We start from the raw sequence: 21,883 nt of genomic DNA on the forward strand, positions 1-21,883 counted from the left end.
ACTTACAGCCGCAATATCAAGACTGCTTCCAGTTTTCATCTTCACAAACTGTTATTGTGTGTTTTGTTAGAATTTTTTGATTTGGTTATCATTGGACAGCGCTGCAGAATATGTTGGCACTATATAAGCTATTATAATTGCTTAGTGCACGGATAGAACGAGAGCTCAGCCCAAGACGTGATGTTGGATGTAACTACTATAAAGCAGCCATAACTACTGATAGGAGCATCCAGGCTGCCTGAGTCAGAGCTTTTTATAAACTGACAAATTGTTACAGTCTAACCTGCTGTCAGAGCTGAGAGCAAGCTCAGGGTGCTCGATGCACCATCACCTTTGTTATTATGCAAAGTTGTGATGGTGCTTAGAGTGTCCCTACAACACTAGAGGACTGCATTAAATATTGAATGACAGCTTTGTATAGGATGGTCCTACTTTTCCCATGAGTTTCTAAAAAGATTACATGAATTATATAAATGGAGGTAGCCTTATTTTCACAGTCACCTATGAACGAACATTGGTTTAAATATAACAATAGTGCCATGTGGAGTTTAGGGGAATTTTAGAGTGAAACTGGCACTACTTTGGATTTCAGATTCTATTGAAGAGCTTACTGTGTCAATAGTGTACTGTAGTAGTTATGGTGCCAAGAGTCCTCAGGCCCTGTCTGCTGGTCATCTGTCAAACTGTTTACTAATGGTTTGACATTCACCTTGCTGCGTCTGGCCCCCACAGTTCATCCAGTCTGAGTCACTCTTAAAAAGCGGAATTTCATAATTCAGCATTATCATACAAGGTTTAAATAGTATTCACTGACTTAGAGCGCTGCCAATGGCTCTCATACAATAAATACTGCTTAAAGCAGGTAGAAATTAGTATGATAATGTGGATAACGCGCTTGCAGGACTTCTCGCGGGCGGCTCCCTTCCTATGGAATAGCCTGCCTACCGCCATCAGACTCTCCCCTAGTCTTGCATCTTTTAAGAAGTGCCTTAAAACCCATCTCTTTAGGAAAGCATATGGCCTCCAAGACTAACCCTTACCTCACATACCTGTCTCTTGCCCTCTCCTAAAGGGCAGTCCACCTTATTTGATTGCAAATTCCTGTCCTAATGTGTTTTACACCCACCTCCTATAGAATGTAAGCTCGATCGAGCAGGGTCCTCTTCAACCTATTGTTCCTGTAAGTTTATTTGTAATTGTCCTATTTATAGTTAAATCCCTTCTCATAATATTGTAAAGCGCTACGGAATCTGTTGGCGCTATATAAATTGCAATAATAATAATAATAATAATGGTAGCATAAACTTCAGCTTTAACAGACTATAACGGACTAGAAGGAAAATGATCACCTGACAACGCAAGGTAAATGTCAAACCATTTATAAATATTTTTACAAATTAATGGTTGGACAGCACCTGGAGACTATTAGCACCATAACCACTACACATCGCTGCAATAGTTATGGTGAATACAGTAATCCTTTAATTTCAAGATACCCCTATTTGAGCAGAAAGGCATTAAATGACTTACCTTTGTTCAAGCAGAGGATACGTGCCCTGGTCCAATCCACTGAGTGATGCAGAGAGGTTTGGTTTTTGGGGGGTGGGGGTGGAGATTGCGGAATTCGGCCAATATTTGCCTTGTACTTTACAAAGCTTATAGCATCTTGTATATGATTTAAGCATCCCAACACCTAATGATCCAACTCTGCTTATTCACCAACATTACAAATGGTAAAAAAATAAATCAGAGTGAATTTCAAAATTTTTCAACAAAGTATCCAAACTGTAAAATGTATGTTTTCCCCAGTACTATTTTGGCCTATCAATTAATATTCCCTTTTAAGTCAAAACCATGTAAATGGTGATAGTGAACAACCATGCAGCGTGTTCTTTCATGTACTTTATACACCTACAACATAATTGGGACTGCATTGAGGAGTTAATAAGTAAGAAATTATAATCAGTCAGCCATTAAATTCCAGAATAAAGTTCATCACACCATGTGGGGGAGGGGTGAAGAAAATGGAAAAAATGAATTGCCATCACCATTCTGAATGGACAGGGCAGTGAGGTCACAGGAATGGGCTAAAAACCCCTGCACCCAACCCATAGACACCATAATAAAATAACAATATCCCAATATTTGGCCATTGGAGGAGTTTCATTGTGGCAGTGATGTAAAGACCTGTCTCTGATCCCCTCTCTGATCCCCTCCCTGGTCCCCCCTCGTTCCCCCCTGGCAGTATACCCTCTGGTCACACACACTGTGCTCAGACCAGGGGGGTCCTGGAATCACCACCAATGCTCACACTTTAAATCCTCACCTGAATCTCTCCCCCCGGCGCCGCCATCTTGCTCTTTGCTCTGTCACTGTATTCGCCGGATCTCGAGAGAAACTGCTGTGGGAACACACAATCGCAGCCGCTGCCGGAGTGCGAGCCAATGGCGTGTCGAAACGTTACAAAAGCGAGCCAGGCAGCTGACTGAATAGGTCACCTTCGTGGGCGCTTCCGGTAGCGGAAGCTCCGAGCGCCATCTTTGGAAAGGGAAAGGCTGGGCAAGTCATGCTGAGCGCGCGCCATCTTTGAAGAAGGCAGGTTGGTCTACGGGTTCCCGACTCCTGGCAGGCCAAGTCAGGGCGTGCGTGACACTCGGCCGCCATGTTTGTTATGGGCAAATTCGCATTCACGCAGTTTCCCTTGTCTTTCCCAGTTGTGGATTGAGTTTAGGAAATAGTACAGTGTATACATTGTAAATTCCTGACACCCTCCATATACAAACAGGTTTTATATTGTATGCTGATTAGTGAGTCTAAATAGAGAGTACAGTAATCACAGCTCTAAAGGTGGAGCAATCAGCAGGTGGTTTCATTGGTTTCCATGGTGATTATCATCTAATTACATTATGGCTGCAGCTGTGTAATTCACTTATTTTAGTTGGGGAGGTACATGAATTCTTAATTGTGTTAGGCAGCGCTTGAATGGCCTTCCTGGCAGAAAGTTGAATGTATGTGCCAGACAACCTGTGCAAAGTGCATTAGTGGTTATGGTGCCTGTAGTTGCTCTTTAATTGGACATTCACCACAAAGGAGTTGCTATGATTAATTACATGATTTTGCTATTACATGACGAAAAGTCATGATTTTATTAAAGACACGGAGGCGAGTATTGCATATCCCTTTCTTTACTGTTCACAAATAGCAGCAAAGGAAACAAACAGAATGAAAAAAGAATGAACATGTGATAACATAGGCCCCTCCCCGCTCAGGTTCCAGTATAAATGTGGTGGAATCTCAGTAAAAATAAATTTACTAGGACAAGATTGCCATGTGGCATATGTGTAAATGTTGTATCAGTTAGTTAGTTTCACGTAGCTAAGATACAATCAACACCGTATTGAGCAAATGCAGGAATGCAGAAACTGAAAACACTTCCCCCCTCCTCCATTGTTCTGGGTGAGCCATGTGGTCTAATAAGTAAGGGAAGTTAGGCTTTGTTCAGCTGATTGTGTAAAGAGTATATGGGGGTAGAGTTAACTATAGGAGGAGCTATATGTCTATATCATGCATTTACACAGTCAGTTCTGGGCTCAGATCTTTGCTGTTTTTGGTGACATAAGTCCCTCTGAGCCCCGGTCGGTGAATCGAATAAAGAATCTCTTCCTTCCTGAAGAAACCTGTGTCCATCTCTCTGTGCTTGGCTTCCGTCAGTTTCTCCGGTATCATTTGGTGCATTGGCCGGGAAGCTCATCGTTCAACGGTAGCTGAGAGGCAGAGGCGTGAGACGGTCTATCTTTGCCCACGTTCTCTACGGCTGCACCCCTGAACTTCTGCGTGGACCTCCCTTCGTCTCGGCGCCACTGGTCTTTTGTCCAGGAGATCATCGGCCTCTACGTAGTAAGTGCTGGGGTGTCCCCGTCGATGAGTGTGAACCCAGGTTCAGGAACGAGGAGGTAAGACAACTGCTGTTTTAGACGGCAGACCCACTAGGGGTATACCGATTGTGCGGTAGGCCCAAAAGGGGTTTAAATCTGTGTATGGAATCTGCCCCCTCTGTCGGAGGGAAGGAGCGAAGGCGCACCGCTCAATCGAACGCTCTTTAGTAAGACCGTTTGATTTGGTTAGTCAGGCGGGGTTCTGGTGTAAATAGCCCTAGCCGGACACCGGTGTCTTGTCTAGACTAGCGTTCTAGGGTGTATATTACGTTCGCTAGGTCGGAGGGACCGGGAGACTAAGCGGCGCCTGTGTAAATTCGGTTCGCTAGCTCTCAACCTATCTTGGCTAAGTGGGAAGGCGTGTAAATTTGGAACCCACTAGATTTTTGATAGTAATCGACTAAGAGGCGTCTGTGTAAATTCGGTCCTCTAGTTCGCTATATGTGGTGCTTGGGCAGTGTGGCTAACCAAAACGGGTGTATATAGTTTTAGGTAGTCCATTCAAGGTACTGGCCAATAGTTTAGTTGGGATTGTAAATGTGTTAAAGATTGTTTAGTAAAGTGTATACCTTGTTAGATAGCGCGAGCTCAGCCGTCTAGCGAGAGTGTTAATAGTGTGTTGCTGTATCATAGTGCACGGTACCATAACCCTGTATATTTACTGACACTGTATATAAGTACTAATCATTGTCGTCTAATGCATGTTTAACACCATAACCACTAATAATTGTATTGTGACCTTAAATTGTGCTTTGACTTATGCTAACCGTACTGTAACCGCTATTTGTAAAAGACGATGTTACTGGGGTGTGTTATAGACGGGTAATTCATATATAGAGAATTATAGCGTGGGTGACTGTATAGTTTCGCCAAAGGGCATAATATTAGTTACTTAGTGACTGGTGTAACAGCTGTGTGTGTACGGGAATTCCCTGTATGTTTTGTTGTATGAGTTTGACCTAGTAACTGTGCCACATGGCGCTGTTGCCAGGGAAACGAGTGTGACTGTTGGAGGTGTGTTTGTTGTGTTTCTTTAAATTAGACGCTCCGTTGCTAAGTATGGCAGCGCCGGAATTTAAAGATTGTTGATCCCTTAGAATGTATGCTAAATAACTTTAAAAAGGGATATACTGTGTGTGATTTTGGGGACTACCTTATGTAGTAGAGAATAACCAGTTTTTGACTGTTAACACAGTTTGTGTTACTAGATGGTTATCAAAACTGGTCTGTCCATCCCCAATGGAATCTGACCCATCTGACCATCCCTCAACTAAATTCTTTATCAAAAACTGGTGCAGCTGGTATGTCCCCCTGTGCTCTAATTGTCTCTGGCTCTCAGATGCCTGTCCCCTCCTATTTCTGTGCCTACCTACCCCCCCAACTGGTTCTTTGTATTCAGTTTTATTATTAGCAGTCAAAATTGTGAGGAGAATTCTTAATAACAGTAACTGAATCCACTGAAATCAGATAATTCTCAGCAATTACAAAACACCATAACCACTGAAAACACCATAACCACTGAAAACACCATAACCACTGAAAACACCATAACCACTGAAAACACCATAACCACTGATAATACCATAACCACTGAAAACACCATAACCACTGAAAATACCATAACCACTGAAAATACCATAACCACTGATAATACCATAACCACTGAAAACACCATAATCACTGAAAACACCATAACCACTGACAATACCATAACCACTGACAATACCATAACCACTGACAACACCATAACCACTGAAAACACCATAACCACTGAAAACACCATAACCACTGAAAACACCATAATCACTGAAAACACCATAACCACTGAAAACACCATAACCACTGACAATACCATAACCACTGACAATACCATAACCACTGATAATACCATAACCACTGAAAACACCATAACCACTGAAAACACCATAACTACTGAAAACACCATAACTACTGAAAACACCATAACCACTGATAATACCATAACCACTGATAATACCATAACCACTGAAAACACCATAACCACTGATAATACCATAATCACTGAAAACACCATAACCACTGATAATACCATAATCACTGAAAACACCATAACCACTGACATAACACTATAATTACTGAGCCTTGTGTGCCTTTAGTAACAGTAAATTAGTTTTGAAATACAACTGGATGAAATGGTCAATGGTATAGGACGCTGGAATACACTTTTACCATTTTTGGTTACTGGTCAGGCTCCTCCTAGCCCTGTCCGAAACATTTTGTTAACCGAGTTACTGACCAGTAAAATTAATTTATCCATTTCCACCTACCTCACCACTCCCCGACCGGAACCTATGACTAAACAACCCTATCTAAGTCCCACCCTAACCTGACAAATGACCGGTGCCCTCCAACTTTGACATTTACAAATGCCACTGCAGCTTACCCCTGGTCCCCCACACATTGATATTAATGGTCAATTACAGTTGGCAGACCCTGTATTTGTTTATGTCCCGTTCGCCATGACTGATCTGTTTAATTGGAAGACCCATAATTCCTTTACGAAAGCAGACGAGTAACCTAATGCTTTCTATGAGAGATTGCTGGAGTCATATAGATTATATACTCCTTTTAATCCAGAGGCCCCTGAGAACTCTCGAATGAACAACTCAGCATTTGTCAGCCAGACCCAAGGTGATATCAAAAGAAAATTGCTAAAGTTAAAGGGATTTGTACGAATGTCCATATCACAGTTAATGGAAATTGCAAGTCAGGTGTATATAAACAGGGAGATTGAAACAAAGGAGGAGGAAGAACGTAAAATGAGGATGAAGGCAGATATGCTAGCTGTAGCTATCATAAGTGTAGAGAGACAGGGAAGGGAGGTGAATAGAGGAGTTGAGAATAGGCTGAGTAAGGGAGGAAGTAGGAATCACTGTGCGTATTGTAGAGAGGAAGGATATTGGAAAAGTGACTGCCCACAGTGGGAATATAAAGCAAGTTATAGATAAGACAAGAGAGAAGGTTACGAGATGGTTACAGAGGTGGCTATAGAGAAAGTCTTGGAGGGAATGACAGTAGTAACAGAGGAGGTGTTCAGGGAAGTAGATACTATTCCCCTACCCAGAGATTAAGGGATAGAGAAGATAGAGATTTTGTCGGTCTGGCTGACACTGTCATGGAAGACTATTGATACCGACTGGGCTCCATCCCCCTTTAGCCGAGTGCAGCCTATGGTCGATGTATCAATAGAGGGAAAGAGGAGCTCTTTCATGATTGACACTGGTGCTGAGTACTCTGTGGTAACTAACCTAGTTGCTCCTCCTTCAGGAAGACTATAATTATGATAGGAGCTACTGGGAAAAGCGCTGCTAGACCAATTCTCAGGAGTCATACTTGTATTCTAGGAGGCCATTTTGTTAAGCACCAGTTCCTATATATGCTGGAGTGTCCAGTTCAGCTTCTAGGACGAGATCTATTATCAAAGCTTCAAGCCCAGATAACTTTTAAACCCAACGGATCAACGTCTCTGAAGTTTAATAGATCACCAGGCATAATATCAGTATCGGTGCAAAGGGAAGAAGAATGGCACTTCTACTCCATAATAACAAATACAGACCCTAAGAGTGATGAATCCTTATTTGACATTTCAAGAATATGGACAGAGAATAATCCTCCAGGACTTGCTCGCAATATTCCACCAATACACATTGAATCAAAGCTTGGAGCATATCCTGTTAGCCTTAGTTAGTACCATATATTATAGAGGGCTAAGGAAAATATACAAACCTATGTGGATAAGTGTGCAAAGTATGACATCCTAAAATTCTGTACCTCCCCTTGGAACACTCCATTATTACCTGTTCAGAAGACGGGATCAGATGAGTATCATCCTGTACAAGATCTAAACGCAGTTAATAATGCAGTAGTCAATATACACCCAGTGGTACCCATCCCCTATAATCTGCTTGCTTTAATACCAGGTGGGGCAACCTACTATACCTTCCTAGACCTCAAAGATGCTTTCTTTTGTTTCTGGGGTACTGCTGAAAAATTATGTATGGGCATTCACCTTCCATACTTGGTAACTTAACGGGGGATTTGAGTCAGTTGGGAGAAGGAATTACCCGGCAGCAGGTTGTAGAGTTGGGTAAAACTATGGAGGAGGTACAGAAATGGGTACAAGATAGATTACCTGTGAATATTTATCCACCTGTTCATTCTTACCATCCAGGGGATCAAGTGTGGATAAAAAAAATGGAACACTGTTCCATTAGGTTCCAAGTGGAGAGGTCCCTATGTTGTTCTTTTATCTACCCCAACAGTTGTAAAGGTTGTAGAAGTGACTCCGTGGATTCATCACTCTAGGGTAAAAAAAAAAAACAGCGGCAGATTCCTGACAAGCTACCATAGATCCAGAGAATCCTTGCAAGATCCAGTTGAAGCGTGTGACCGAGTTGGATTAAAAGTGTTTTTTGCGAAGATAATATTGTTAAAAGGGAACATCAACAAAGATCTACAAGTGAGTGTTTTTGACGGCCATAATAACGCCTGTCCGCTCACCAACGTGTTATTAAAAGCCAGGAAAGTCTCGAAGGGACCCCTGTGAAGACGAGCAGAACTCCATTCCCTGCAGCCCTTACATCCTGGAAGCTGAGGTGCCATCGCACGGACGAAGACTGAGGATGAAGACGTCGAAAGAAGTGCTTTTGATAATGTATATTTTTGTGTCTTTTTATATTCAGGAAGGTAGAGGTACCGACACTCCTAGCTGTGAGGTATGCATTAAGACTACAAGAACAGGTAACCATATTTCCCAGACCCTAATTTGGCATTCACAATATGAGTGTAAAGGTGATGTGTCTAGGTGTATATATCTAGGTATAGAATATAGTGTATGCCATTTAGGAGTAGGAGAACCTAGGTGCTTCAATCCGGAGTATCAACCCCGTACAATTTGGTTGACCCTCAGGAATGGAGATCCTCAGGGGACCCTAATAAATAAAACTGAGTTAGAAACCGTACATTCTTCGGGTGTTCTGCTATTTGATGCATGTAAAGCAATATCAAGTGGTAGAAAGCCGTGGAATGTATGTGGGGATCTTAGATGGGAGAGAACATATGGGTCTAATGATAAATATATTTGTCCCAGTAGTAAAAATAAGTAAGTCCTAGATGCCCAAATAGAGATTATAACTTTTGCCTATATTGGTCTTGTGTGGGGTGGGCAACTTGGGGACAGACAGCAGACAAGGACATGATTGTGACTAAGTTGCCTACCAGTCCATACTGTAAGTCTATGGAATGCAATCCAATCCATATACTTATAAATAACCCCGACAAGTTCTTAGATAAATATGGTAATTTATTTGGGTTTCAAATATATGGGACGGGTTTAGATCCTGGGCAGTATTGTTTATAGGGATAGAGACTGATACGGTAACCTCCCAAACTCATCAAGTATACCATTCTTTTTATGAAGAGATGAGTATAGATAATAAGATCCCCCATAATGCTAAAAACCTGTTCATAGATTTAGCCGAAAGTATTGCCGGTAGTCTTAATGTTACCAACTGCTATGTGTGTGGAGGTACTAACATGGGAGACCAATGGCCTTGGGAAGCAAAGGAGGTAATGTCCGGTTCTGAGGCAGTTGACCAATTAATATCTACACAAGCCGATTATCATATGAGTGTTAGAGGTAAATCTGAGTGGAGATTAAAGACCTCCATCATAGGTTATGTTTGCATAGCGAGGAAAGGAATGATGTATAATACTTCTGTAGGAGAATTAACTTGTCTAGGGCAAAAAGCTTATGATGATGATACAAAGAATACAACTTGGTGGTCGGCTTCAAACGTCTCAGAACCATCTAACCCGTTTGCTAGATACGCCAATTTAAAGGATGTGTGGTTTGACCTATCTGCCACATCTAGTTGGAAAGCCCCAGCAAATTTGTACTGGATCTGTGGTAAGAAAGCCTATTCGGAGTTACCACAGGACTGGGAAGGGGCATGTGTGTTGGGTATGCTCAAACCATCCTTCTTCTTGTTGCCAATTGAAACAGGAGAGACCTTGGGAGTTAAAGTTTATGATGTGAATCATAAAAAGAAGCTAGCATCCTTGAATGTAGGTAGCTGGGAAGATAATGAGTGTCACTGGCTACCTTAGCGCACTTCATTGCCAATAGGAAGGATGTAATATGTGAGGGAACTGGTTAACAGCCAAACTGTATGCCCATGAAGTGTTATTGTATTCTAATACAGGGATTCAAGCCTCATTCTACCATTAGGCAATTATGGATTCCTCTGTAAAGCACATAGCCTTCTTACCAGGTAAACCAGTTGGGCTGTTGATAAAGTCCTCCATTCACTTCCAGTGCAAATAGAAGGAGGTGTATGTGGAAAGTTCAATCTCAGCAACTGTTGTCTGCACATAGATGATGAAGGGCAGGCAGTGGCTGATCTCACAAGCCACATGGCTAAACTGACGCATGTACCGACTTAAGCCTGGAACGGGTACAATTCTAGTAGTTGGTTTGGAAGTAGGTACGAGCAGCTTGGAGGGATCAAGACATTGGTAGGAGGAGTCATGTTGATTATAGTGTGTCTCTTTCTACCATGTTTGGTTCCATTGGTAATTAGGTCCATACAGAGTGTCATAGAGAGCACGACAGAAAGGAAACCAGCTGCGCATGTAATGGCTGTTTGCAAGTATGAACCCTTAGCCCAGAGAGAATCAGAATGAGGAGTGCTAAAGGAATTTGTAAGGATGCTAAGATGCTTACGAGGTCTGTTCTGATTCATGACAACCTGAGGTGTAAGCAAACTATGGTTAAGTGATGCATCTGGAATTGTGAAATATCAGAAGCATCAAAGGGGGGAATGTGGTGGAATCTCAGTAAAAATAAATTTACTAGGACAAGATTGCCATGTGGCATATGTGTAAATGTTGTATCAGTTAGTTAGTTTCACGTAGCTAAGATACAATCAACACCGTATTGAGCAAATGCAGGAATGCAGAAACTGAAAACACTTCCCCCCTCCTCCATTGTTCTGGGTGAGCCATGTGGTCTAATAAGTAAGGGAAGTTAGGCTTTGTTCAGCTGATTGTGTAAAGAGTATATGGGGGTAGAGTTAACTATAGGAGGAGCTATATGTCTATATCATGCATTTACACAGTCAGTTCTGGGCTCAGATCTTTGCTGTTTTTGGTGACATAAGTCCCTCTGAGCCCCGGTCGGTGAATCGAATAAAGAATCTCTTCCTTCCTGAAGAAACCTGTGTCCATCTCTCTGTGCTTGGCTTCCGTCAGTTTCTCCGGTATCATAACAGGCAGCACTTCCCTTCCATTTCCCTCTTTCTGCAGATGCGACCAAGGAAAAATTTCCATAACGAGAGTAGTGTGAGAATAAAGTCCCAAGGTAAAAGCATAAAACCAAAGAAGGTAGAACATCAAAAACTGGGAAGCTTGACCATAGAATCCATAGGACCGATGGAGAACAGCGGGAAGAGACCAATAAACCGGACCATTGCTTGCTGTCTTGCCGGATTAAGCTGTGAAGATATAAAGGAACAGGAGCCAATAGGTTAAAGTCGATACTTGCAACTAGTTTCAAGGTTAAACCAGTGAGGACAAAAGACCCCCCCATATGTACAGTCCCACAAAACAATAGATATATCCAGTATTATTGAAACAACAATGTCCAAGGATGGCCCCACTTACCGTATTGAACCATACTATGCGGTGTGTCGTGGTATGAGTAATTCTGGGGGGGGGAATATATTATTACCAGTGTGTAAGAACAACAAAAAAGGGTGGGACAATACTCTCCTCCGTGTCTTTAATAAAATCATGACTTTTCGTCATGTAATAGCAAAATCATGTAATTTTATAACAAGACACGGAGGCTCATATTGCAAGTTTAAAGCTGGTCCATTACCGCAGCGAATGTATGTGGGGCCGGCCGAAAGTAGAATTCTCGGAAAGTAGACTCCCTAGACCAGTCAGCTGTCCTCATAATGTCTTCTAAGCGTGCGCCTGCCTGATCATGGAAGAGGCTGATGCCCCCCGTACTGAATGGGCGCCAAATACCGTAGTATCAATGCCTGCTTGGGCTAGCAGCCATTTCACCCAGCGTGACAAGGTAGTGCTAGAAACTGGATGAAAAGGAGGACGGAAAGATAAAAATAACTGAGGAGAGACGGTAGAGCGGTGTGGTTTGGTGCGAGTTTCGTATTCGCGAAGGCAGGTCACTGGGCATAGTGAAGGAGAGGCAGGGAAACTAGGGTATGATACCGCTTTGATGGAAGTCTTAGTCCGCCTGCTGATGTGAAAAGTTACCCCGTCCGGGGTATATGACTTGGCATCGAAGTCCAGTGCACTAACATCCGAGACTCTCTTGCATGAGATGAGGCAGAGCAGGCAAACCAATTTGGCAGACAGCTGTTTGAGAGAGTCCTGCGTTAGCGGGCCAGGATGAGAGGAAAGCCAATACAACTGAGACGTCCCAGGTCGTGGAGTAGCGGGGCCTGGGTGGTCTTGAAAATCTAGAACCCTTGATGAGTCGGCACACTAGGGGGTGTTGTCCCGCGGGGCGGCCCTCGAAACCTTGGTGAATCGCTGAGATAGCGGAACGGTAAAGGTTAATAGTCCTGTAAACCTTACCGGCTTCGAAGAGGGACGTCAGGAACTGCAGGATTATTGTTACAGAGGCCGAAACGGGATCCTCGTTCCGAGCCATGCACCAGCTAGCCCAAGCTCGCCAAGCTGACCCATATGCCCGTCTAGTGCCGGGAGCCCATGCTGTTGCCAATAAGTGTCTAGTCGTGTCTGAAACTCCTTGGACTTCCCAGGGTCCCCGGAGATCCGCCATGCCAGAAGTGGGAGAGAGTCTTCTAGCCGGAGGGGGTGATAGCGTCCCGTCGGGTCTTGCAGCAGGTTGTGGTGTCCCGGCAGGAGTCGAGAGTAGTCCAACGTCATCTCGAGCATTTGGGGAAACCATGACTGCGTTTCCCAGAATGGGGTGACCATGACCAGTTCCGCCCGGTGCTTGCGGGCCTGCAGGAGTGAGCGAGGGATCATGGAAAACGGGGGGAAGGCATAAAGGAGGCCTCCCTTCCAATTTTGTAGGAAGGCATCCACTGCCTCCGCCATTGGGTCCGGCCTCCAGCTGAAGAAGCGTGGGAGTTGGGCGTTGAGCCGGGTGGCGAAAAGGTCTATGGTAAATGGTCCCCAGAGATATGATATATCAGAGAACACCTTCCTGGCCAATCTCCAGTCGCTGGTGTCTGAGAGATAACGTGAACCCCAGTCCGCCTGGACGTTGTGCAGACCAGGTAGGTACTCCGCGTAGACCATCAGGTTCCGCTCCAGGCAGAATTCCCAAAAGTCTTTCGCCAATCTGGCCAGGACTGCCGACTGTGTACCACCCAGGTGGTTGACATATCTCACCGCCGAAACATTGTCCATGCGGAGCCGAATACATGATAGGGCACGGTCCTTGGCGAAGCTGCGGATGGCGAAGGAACCTGCCAGAAGTTCCAGGGCATTGATGTGTAGTCGGGATTCGGACTCCGACCAACGGCCCCCCGTGGAGACTCCCTCGCAGTGGGCTCCCCAGCCGTGTAGACTCGCATCCGAGTCGATCGTGAATTCTGGCATTGAGCCGAAGATGGCTTTGCCATTCCATGCGGACAGGTTGAGAATCCACCATCGCAACTCGTCTTTCGTCTCGTTGTCCAATGATACCAGATCCGCGTAGGATGCCCCGGCTCTTAGGTGAGCGATCTTTAGGCGCTGTAGCGCTCGGTAGTGGCACGGGATTGGGGGTAGTTGCGGCCGGACAGACGGCTCCTGAGTCTGCCGGCCCTGGTAGAGACCCGCCCCTGGAATACTCGCCTCATGGAGGCTTGGGCCTTGTCTAAAGCCGTGAATGCTCCCACAAAGCGCCCTAAATCTTTAATGAAGGAATCTCCGAAGAGGAGTCCTTGGGCGTCTTTGCCCGCTTCCGTAAGGGCGAGGTTGGCCAGTTTGGGCTCAATTTTAAATAATATGGCCTTACGCCTTTCTATAGATAGGGAGGTATTTACACTCCCAGCAATACAAATTGCTCTCTGGACCCAACCTCTAAGGTCTTCAGGGTCGACCATGCGGTTTTCCGCTCTGGCGTCTTCCGCCAAGTCAAATAATTTGGCCAAAAGTCCGAATATGTCCAGGTGCTTGTCCTGGCAGGACTTCAAAGCGGACTCCAGTCCTTTACGGGGATTCCAGCCCATTTTAGCGAGGAACTGGGTCATTTTGGGGTCAACCTCTGGGGTGTCACAAACCTTGTTGGGCACCACAGGCCTAGGACACTCCGCCCTCAATTTGTTGCGGGCCGCCTTGCTTAAGGGTTTTCTGACCCAATTTTCCAGGTATGTGGCAACGTGGTCGGCCGGGAGCCACTCCGCCGACCTCGGATGGTGTAGGTCATCCGGGTCAAAGAGTGGGACCCCCGAAGGATCCACGAGGGAGGGCCCCGCAGCCGCGGGGATCCTGGTCCCTGTCTCGCCTCCGGGCATCTCTGCCTGAGCAGAGGAAAGGAGGTCAAGAGCGCCATCGGCGGCATCCGCATCAGAGTCGGTATCCGACTTGCTCATAGCCTCCTCATTTGACCCGATTTCTGAGTCGGTGTCGCTCTCAATCTGTGCTCTGGCACATTTCCATAGCCTCGCCCGTTCTGCCTGGCGTGGAAAGGCTCTTTTGCGTGGATGGGACACGCTTTCTGGGGCGACCGAAGGTGCGCCAGTCATGGTGTTTCTGGAGGCAGAGGAATGCTTGGACTTACGGGTAGCCTTTTTGAACCTCTCTTTAGACACCTCTCCCTGGGGTGTTAATAGGCCCGAGAGTTGCTCGTCTGAAGGACGTGGCAAGAGGGCCTGTGAAATGGTGTGGGAGAGGGTGGAGGACATAGACCCCATAGCTGCCATAATGGCGTCTGTTACTGAGCGCTGTAGCGCTAGAAACTGTGCCCCACCGGGGTGGGTATTTCCATCAGCCATAGAAGGCGAGATATCGGAGGTGACAGAAGCCTCAGTTCTAATGAGTGGGGCATCCGACTCCTCAGAGGGAGTGGACCCAGCGGATAGTCTGGGTTTAGGCATGTTGAGAAACTAGCAGTAGTAATAGGAAATAAAGAATGTATGGGTTAGTCACCCAAACAGCTAAGTAGGAAATAAGAAAAATCGCTCTCACCAGGGCCCAGACCAGTGACACACTAAGATGTAGAGACAGGATGTCAGAAAATGGCCGCCGGAAATCTCGCGGGATTCGCGGCACCCGCGAGATACGCGGTAAAGCTACCAAACGTGAGGGAAAGAATGCGAAATGCGCAAAGAGGCGCCCGGGCAGAAAAAATACAAACAGGAGACAAGACTACATAGGCAGGGGAGGTCTGGGCCCTGAGACTAGCGGAAAAACCAGATAGGACATAGAGGTACAATGAGACAAGTAACTAAACTTTGATACTGAAGAAATAAACGAATAAATGAATAAATAAATAACCGGATAAATAAATGGATAAATAAATACGAGTAAATACAAGTAAATGAGAGAAAAATATCAATGAACAAAATCAGTATACTAAGAGAATATGAGGAAAAATATGGCATGTACTTATCTTTGTGTCGGAGCAGCAAAGAAAGAGGGAAATGGAAGGGAAGTGCTGCCTGTTATACTGGGACCTGAGCGGGGAGGGGCCTATGTTATCACATGTTCATTCTTTTTTCATTCTGTTTGTTTCCTTTGCTGCTATTTGTGAACAGTAAAGAAAGGGATATGCAATTTGAGCCTCCGTGTCTTGTTATAAAATTCATTTATTTTACACCCATACTGTATTGGTTTGACGTATAGGTAGTGAGTTCTTATACACCGTGCCTGCAAGAATGCAGAAATTATAATCGTACATAAAGAAAATGCAACTTGGCAGCCTGACTCAATGTTAGGCTGCTGAAAACTCACCACAGGGTCTCATAAACCCTTACGCTGCCAAGGACTTATGCACTAACACGTTTCTGCTTTCCTCGTCTATGTGTAGAATCAGCTGCTGGGAATACTCAATGAACACCAGTCAGATGGAGTATCAAAAAGCATTCAAAGGTTTAATGCTTCGCACATCGTATATATAAAATGGCATTAGTCTACTGCGCATGTGTACATGAAAACAAAGGGACAACTTGAGAGTCTTATCTACAAGGTTAAAGCAAAAGATACATTTCATGAATGTGCTGCAGAAAACTGCGGACAAAAACAGAAGTAAATTTAACCTTTAACCCTCCCAGGACTTAACTAGGGCAGAGGTTTTAACCCTTTATTTATGACAATCCCCATCTTCTGGCCCAACAGGTCAGCGTTCGAGCCAAGGTATATCCAGGTTTACTAGTTATACCTGTGGGAATTTAATTAGATCTTCACCTCGATTCCCTTGCCATCTCACACCAAAGGAGCCATCAAGGAAGACTTGCCCAGATATCTGTGGGTTACAGGACAATATACTGTATATATAAATATATATATATATATATAGCTCTGTATGTCTAGAGGAATATTCACTAAGCATTGCATTAGTAAAAACTATTTATTTTCCATCAATCAACTTATCAGTAAAACATTCTGCTAGATATTTGCTCTCTTTCTAAATATAGTCTACTGTGATCCAGAAAGTGATTTGTCTTTGCAAACTGTCTTGCTTTTGTTGCGGCAGTAATTTAATAGGATTGCCATGGCAAGCAAACTATTATAGGACCTAGTTATTCCACAACAGTTTAAGAGCAAATCAATTTTAACATTAAATTGTTAAAGGGGGAGGCTCCAGCACTCTGTAGTGAATATGGTGCCAGGAGCCATACATCCCCTGGTTAAAAATCAAACATTTCTTTTCGTTCAGTCGGACACTTACATTGGGTCTCTGGACACCTTTCCATACAGCTAATCCAACAACTGCATTAGTGATATGGATTGTGGCCAATTAGGAAGAAACATGACCAATAGTACGTGGACACCGGTAAAAGCGTATTTTATTATTTGCCGTTTCGTTCAGGATTGATTAAGTGGCACAATAAGCAAAATAACTTACTCTACATAATAAAATACACTAAAATACACTTTTACCCCCACATTCTAGGTAAGACAAATAATGTATGAGTTAGTTATTTTGCTTAAATCACACCTGAACGAAACAGCAAATCATAAAATACGCTAAAATACACTTTTACCGCTTCTCTCCACCCCCCTCCCCCCCGTGTTCGTGGCTATAATAGTCACTACTCTTCTGCAAAGGCTTACCACAATATGTTGAATTGTGTCTGTGAGCATTTGTGCTTATTCAACTAAAAGAATATTTGTGAGGTCAGGCATTTATGTTGAATCAATCAGTTTCAATTTGTCTCAAAGGTGTTCAGTGGGGTGGAGGAAAGTATGTGAAGGCAGATGAAAGTAATTCTCCTAACGCTTGCTGGTAGGGTGAGGGTGGAAGCGATCAGATGCTGTTCATCCTATGCCCTCCATGGGCAGAGCACAGTCCTGTATCCATGTGCAATGCTGCAGGCCTGGCTGTCTTGTGTGGTGGTGGGAGGAAGAGATAGGTCTGCTTGCTGCCTCTCTGACTCTCCGATGGCGTCTCCGCCAGGTGGGAACCAGACGTGTTGTGCCGTTTACCCTCCGAACTGTGGATAGCACCACTGGCGTCTCGCAGGGTCCAGCAGCGTGTTGATTTGGGGCAATCAAAAATCGTCATGCCGTACTGCGCTTAATTAGAGCGTGCTTTCTTTTCCGCTCCCATGCGGGAGCCCACCCCCCATGTGGAGCCGCTTTTCCTTGAGGGAGTTCCTGGTGTGAGAGGGTGCTCGGCTGTGGCAGAGTAGGTTGCTGCAGCTTGCTTTCCAGTTGCTGCCAAAAGTGTAGGAAGTGCATGTCCAGTCGCGTAAATATCATGCTGTAAGCATCGCTGGGGTCTGGGTGGCACGCGGCCTGCGCCATCTTGGGTAAGTCACTGGGCAGCACCCAGGAGAGGACCAGGATCACCCCAGCCAGTCCAAGGGGTGGGGGGTAATGGGGAACCTGCATATAATTCATGGTTCTTAGGCACCGGTATACAAGATCGTCTGCCTCCCCCAGCTCGGCGCCCGCTAGGCTGCATGTTCCGTGGTTGGGCTTACATACCTCCGGTGTGATTCCAACCTCCTCCCCGCTCAGCAGAAAGGTTAGGCAGCTTGTGTTGCTCTTGTTCTGGCCCAGATTGGGCTTTAGTGTGCAGTTGAGAGCTCTAATTGTGGGGCTTGTGGAGGAGCTCGTTCGAGACACATCTAGCCTCCATAACAGTCAGGCCCCGTCCCCACCATAAAGTTTTAAGCACACAGTTATCTAAGCATTAAGTCGACTCTTCAGTGGAATTAAGGGGCTTATGCACAAACCATGTGAAACATCTCCAGGGCATCAACACTTTACCAAAATTTACAGTTGGCACCATTTCTACAATTCCATTCAACACTTGGCATTGTGCATGTGAGGATTATGTACAGTCATGGAGTTTGAAACCAATTTCCTGAAGATCCTGAGGCACAGTTCTTGTGCTGGAGTTGCTGCCACAGGCAGTTTAGAGCTCTGAAGTGAATAATGCAACAAATTATAGATTATTTGTATATCCTGGTCCAAGTATGGTCTACCACTTTTAGCTGGGCTGTTTCTCCTAGACACTTCCATTTTTCAGTTTTATGTTTAAAGTCACTCTGCTCTTCTTTACAACCTCTTTAAAACCAATGTTTGTCTATGTAGATTTCAGGACTATGTGCTTGATTTTATGCACACGTTAGCGATGGGTGAGGATAAAACCTCACCTGAAATAAAAAATGGTGTCCACATACTTTTAGCCATAGTGTGCTATTATTGTGAATGTAGCAATACCTTTAAAGAGGCTTGATCACAGGAACCAGTGGGAACTGGGTAAATTTGTTGTTCAATATCCCAAATCCCTATGCACATTTAAATAACTGGAGTTTTTTTGTATCATTCCAATGGCCATTCAAGTGTAAGCTCACCTGCCACATCAAGGCAAACCTCTCAGGTGAGTCATAGGTGGTTTGTCCCCCACCCGGGAATGTAAGATACAGCTTCTCCAATATAAGATGTCCAATGAAGGTCCAGGGGTACAATGCAGATATTATTAAACAAATAAAAAGTAAGTAACACACTAACGCGTTTCACCTATACAGAAGGCTTTTTCAAAGTGTCTTCTGTACCCCTGGACCTTTATTGGACATCTTTTATTGGAGAAGTTGTATCTCACATTCCCGGGTGGGGGACAAACCACCTATGCTGTAAAGAACTGAGCAATCCCTATTTGCTCATCTATTGTGAGTAGATTTCTCTCTTTATTTTATTTGTTTTATTAATACAGAGAACATTATTCCTGTTCTTTTATATCCTATACATATCACTGGACCATCATCCACCACGTGGATTATTGGCACAGGGATACGATACCACAGGAAATCAGGACCATCCTAACATCCACAGACGGGGATTGTACAGTCCATACGCTGCGATCTGGAGCTGATCTTGAGCTCCAGAAAAGTGCGAGTGCAATATATTGTTTCTTTATATTCTGCCTCTGCTGTTATAGACATACTACACTATATTAGTATTCCTGTCCCATTTTGTTTTCTACCTTATATTGGCTCCATTTGACTCCACACAAGGACTTTAATTGTTAAGCGCTGCTTCCCTACATCCCCCGTTTGTAAATACAATTTTTATAAAATGCTCAACATTTAGGGGGTGACAGAGATGCTTTAAAGGATATGAATCTAAGCACCATACATCGTTACATGATTGTTAAGTTTCTGGTACAAATCACTCCCTGTACTCACTCTAAGCTGTGAGAATGCCTCCCAATCGTCCTAATTTTCGCTGTCCCAGCTTAGTCCCCTGGTGTCCCGCTTTTGGGGAAACCAGGGACCTGTCCCCAACAAACATAGCTTGCTCCCTGCACTGCTTGCCCTCAGTGGGCTGGCCTGGATGATGGACAGAAAGCCTGCCATGCATTCACACAAGGCTGACCTGCCAATCCTTCAGGCAGACCACTCTTTCTGTATGGATCTGCTCCCTTAGGATGGCGCCAGTGACACGGCCCATCCCTTTCCCACATCTCGTCCTGATTCACAGAACGCTGGAGTTGGGAGGTATGACTGATGTTAACCATTACAGCATGTTATTGTGGCTACCTGGAGTCCACTGGTGCCATCTAGTGGTATATTGTCAAACTGCTTACAGCTCTCAGGCAATGAGTAATGTCTCAAATTAGTCTGATTTGGTATGATAATATGAAAGTATTAGTTTCTGCTTTATCATGCCAGCAAGGGAACTCGACAATGACAGGTAATGTCAAAATGTTCTTCAGTGGTTTGATAGTTTACAGTCGGACAGCGCCAAAGGACTCTTGGCATCACAGCCACTACAGTGTGACATAATTTCCAAGCCACAGCGCCTGAAGGGCCTTTGTATAATAATTAATATTTATGATATATGATTGAGGGCTGACTTACATAAAACACATTAAATGGTTAAACACATTAAATTATATGTTTTTACATCTACATCTCTTGTTTGTCAGTACTACTATGCAGCCCAGGTAGTTTATTTATATTCTTTGGGATTGAGATGGGCAGACTTACTGAGTGGTAGAGCACGGGGAAGACCTCCAGAAGCAGGGTCATTTTAACAACAGCTCAGGCCCTTGCTTTGACATTATGAAATAGGCTTCTGCCATTACACAGGAGCTCCAATCTGATTAAACAGTTATTTTTCTAATTTATTTCTCAGTAGTCACATCGTATTGTGCACGGAGGCTGCACTTCACATTAACACTACAGAAGTTGATATGGTGCCAGGAGCTCCCTGCAACTAACTTACCTTCAGGGGTTAAACCATTTGTGAAAATTGGCTTAAGGAACAATTTCTCAAGCCGATTTATACATGGGGAACCACTGATTGTCTGAGAGCGTCAGCTGACCAAGTCAATCAGTGGCGCCCCTGCGTCGCAGCCATCCTAGGCTTCAATTTTAAATCTTCACAACAAGCAGATGTTCGAGGGGGCAGAGAGATGCAGAGCTGGAGAGAAGACTTTGGGGTTAAACAAACAGTTTGACCTCTAAAGCTAAGCCAGGGGGACATGGACCTCCTGTACCAAAACAACTTAAATTCCATGATTTTTTTACGGTTTCCAGAGGGTCCCTTTAACCCCTTAAGGACACATGACATGTGTGACACCTCATGATTCCATTTTATTCCAGAAGTTTGGTCCTTAAGGGGTTAAAGCTTGGTAAGAAAATCTAGAAATCGTGTACCTTTAGCTCCCAAGGCCACTAAAGGAATACAAAAACAATACAATATTCTAATATATCTATTTATGGCTATTTCATGTAACAAATCTCCAACCTCCGGTTTGTGAGATAGAAACAATTATTGTAATGCAGGAAATGATTCAGACTGTCATGTTGCATGTAATTTCCAAATGGATTTTCAGGACCATCTCCCCCACTCACTCCCAGACAGTAAGTTATTACAATGTGGCACAGGCAGGTGCATCTTGTTATGGGAGTGTCTGAGAGATAGAACACCCTGCATTTGTCTGGTAAACCGATCTATGAAAGTGTCCATCTTCTCAGACAAATGATGTGATAAATTGGTTACAAAGTTCATTTTGCTGTGATGGATTAAGTGGTTTGAAGGATTGACAACTTCCATTTGCTTTACAGCTTTGCCTAAACCCTGCTGTAAACATTAAAACTGGGATCATTTTTACTTGATACACATCGTAAATGTAAACTGGTTTGAGCAGGGACCTCAACATGCTCTGTTCCTGTGAACCCAACTCGACTTGTTGCAAATACTTGTCTGTTAGTCCACCTACGGTACAGTGCCGCACAATTTTTGGG

At 44.3% G+C, this 21,883-nt stretch overlaps 1 protein-coding gene and 1 long non-coding RNA gene across 3 annotated transcripts in view; both read right to left on the minus strand.

Moving 5' to 3' along the window:
- LOC134572638 (uncharacterized) overlaps positions 1–21,883 on the minus strand; it is a 454,902-nt gene that overhangs the window by 399,669 nt on the left and 33,350 nt on the right. The gene's annotated exons all lie outside the window — the stretch shown is intronic.
- The window catches only part of CLPTM1 (CLPTM1 regulator of GABA type A receptor forward trafficking), a 63,292-nt gene that overhangs the window by 22,610 nt on the left and 18,799 nt on the right, over positions 1–21,883 (minus strand). The window contains exon 1 of one of the 2 annotated variants that reach the window (XM_063431707.1): positions 2,327–2,519. The exons of the other annotated variant lie outside the window; for it this stretch is intronic. Within the exon in view, the coding sequence (XP_063287777.1) occupies positions 2,327–2,353 (27 nt within the window). The 5' untranslated portion in view covers positions 2,354–2,519. Of the gene's footprint in view, positions 1–2,326; positions 2,520–21,883 lie in introns of those variants that run through there. 2 annotated transcript variants of the gene reach the window in all.

This window comes from Pelobates fuscus, chromosome 9, assembly GCF_036172605.1.
Source record: "Pelobates fuscus isolate aPelFus1 chromosome 9, aPelFus1.pri, whole genome shotgun sequence".
Classification (NCBI taxonomy): Eukaryota; Metazoa; Chordata; class Amphibia; order Anura; family Pelobatidae; genus Pelobates; species Pelobates fuscus.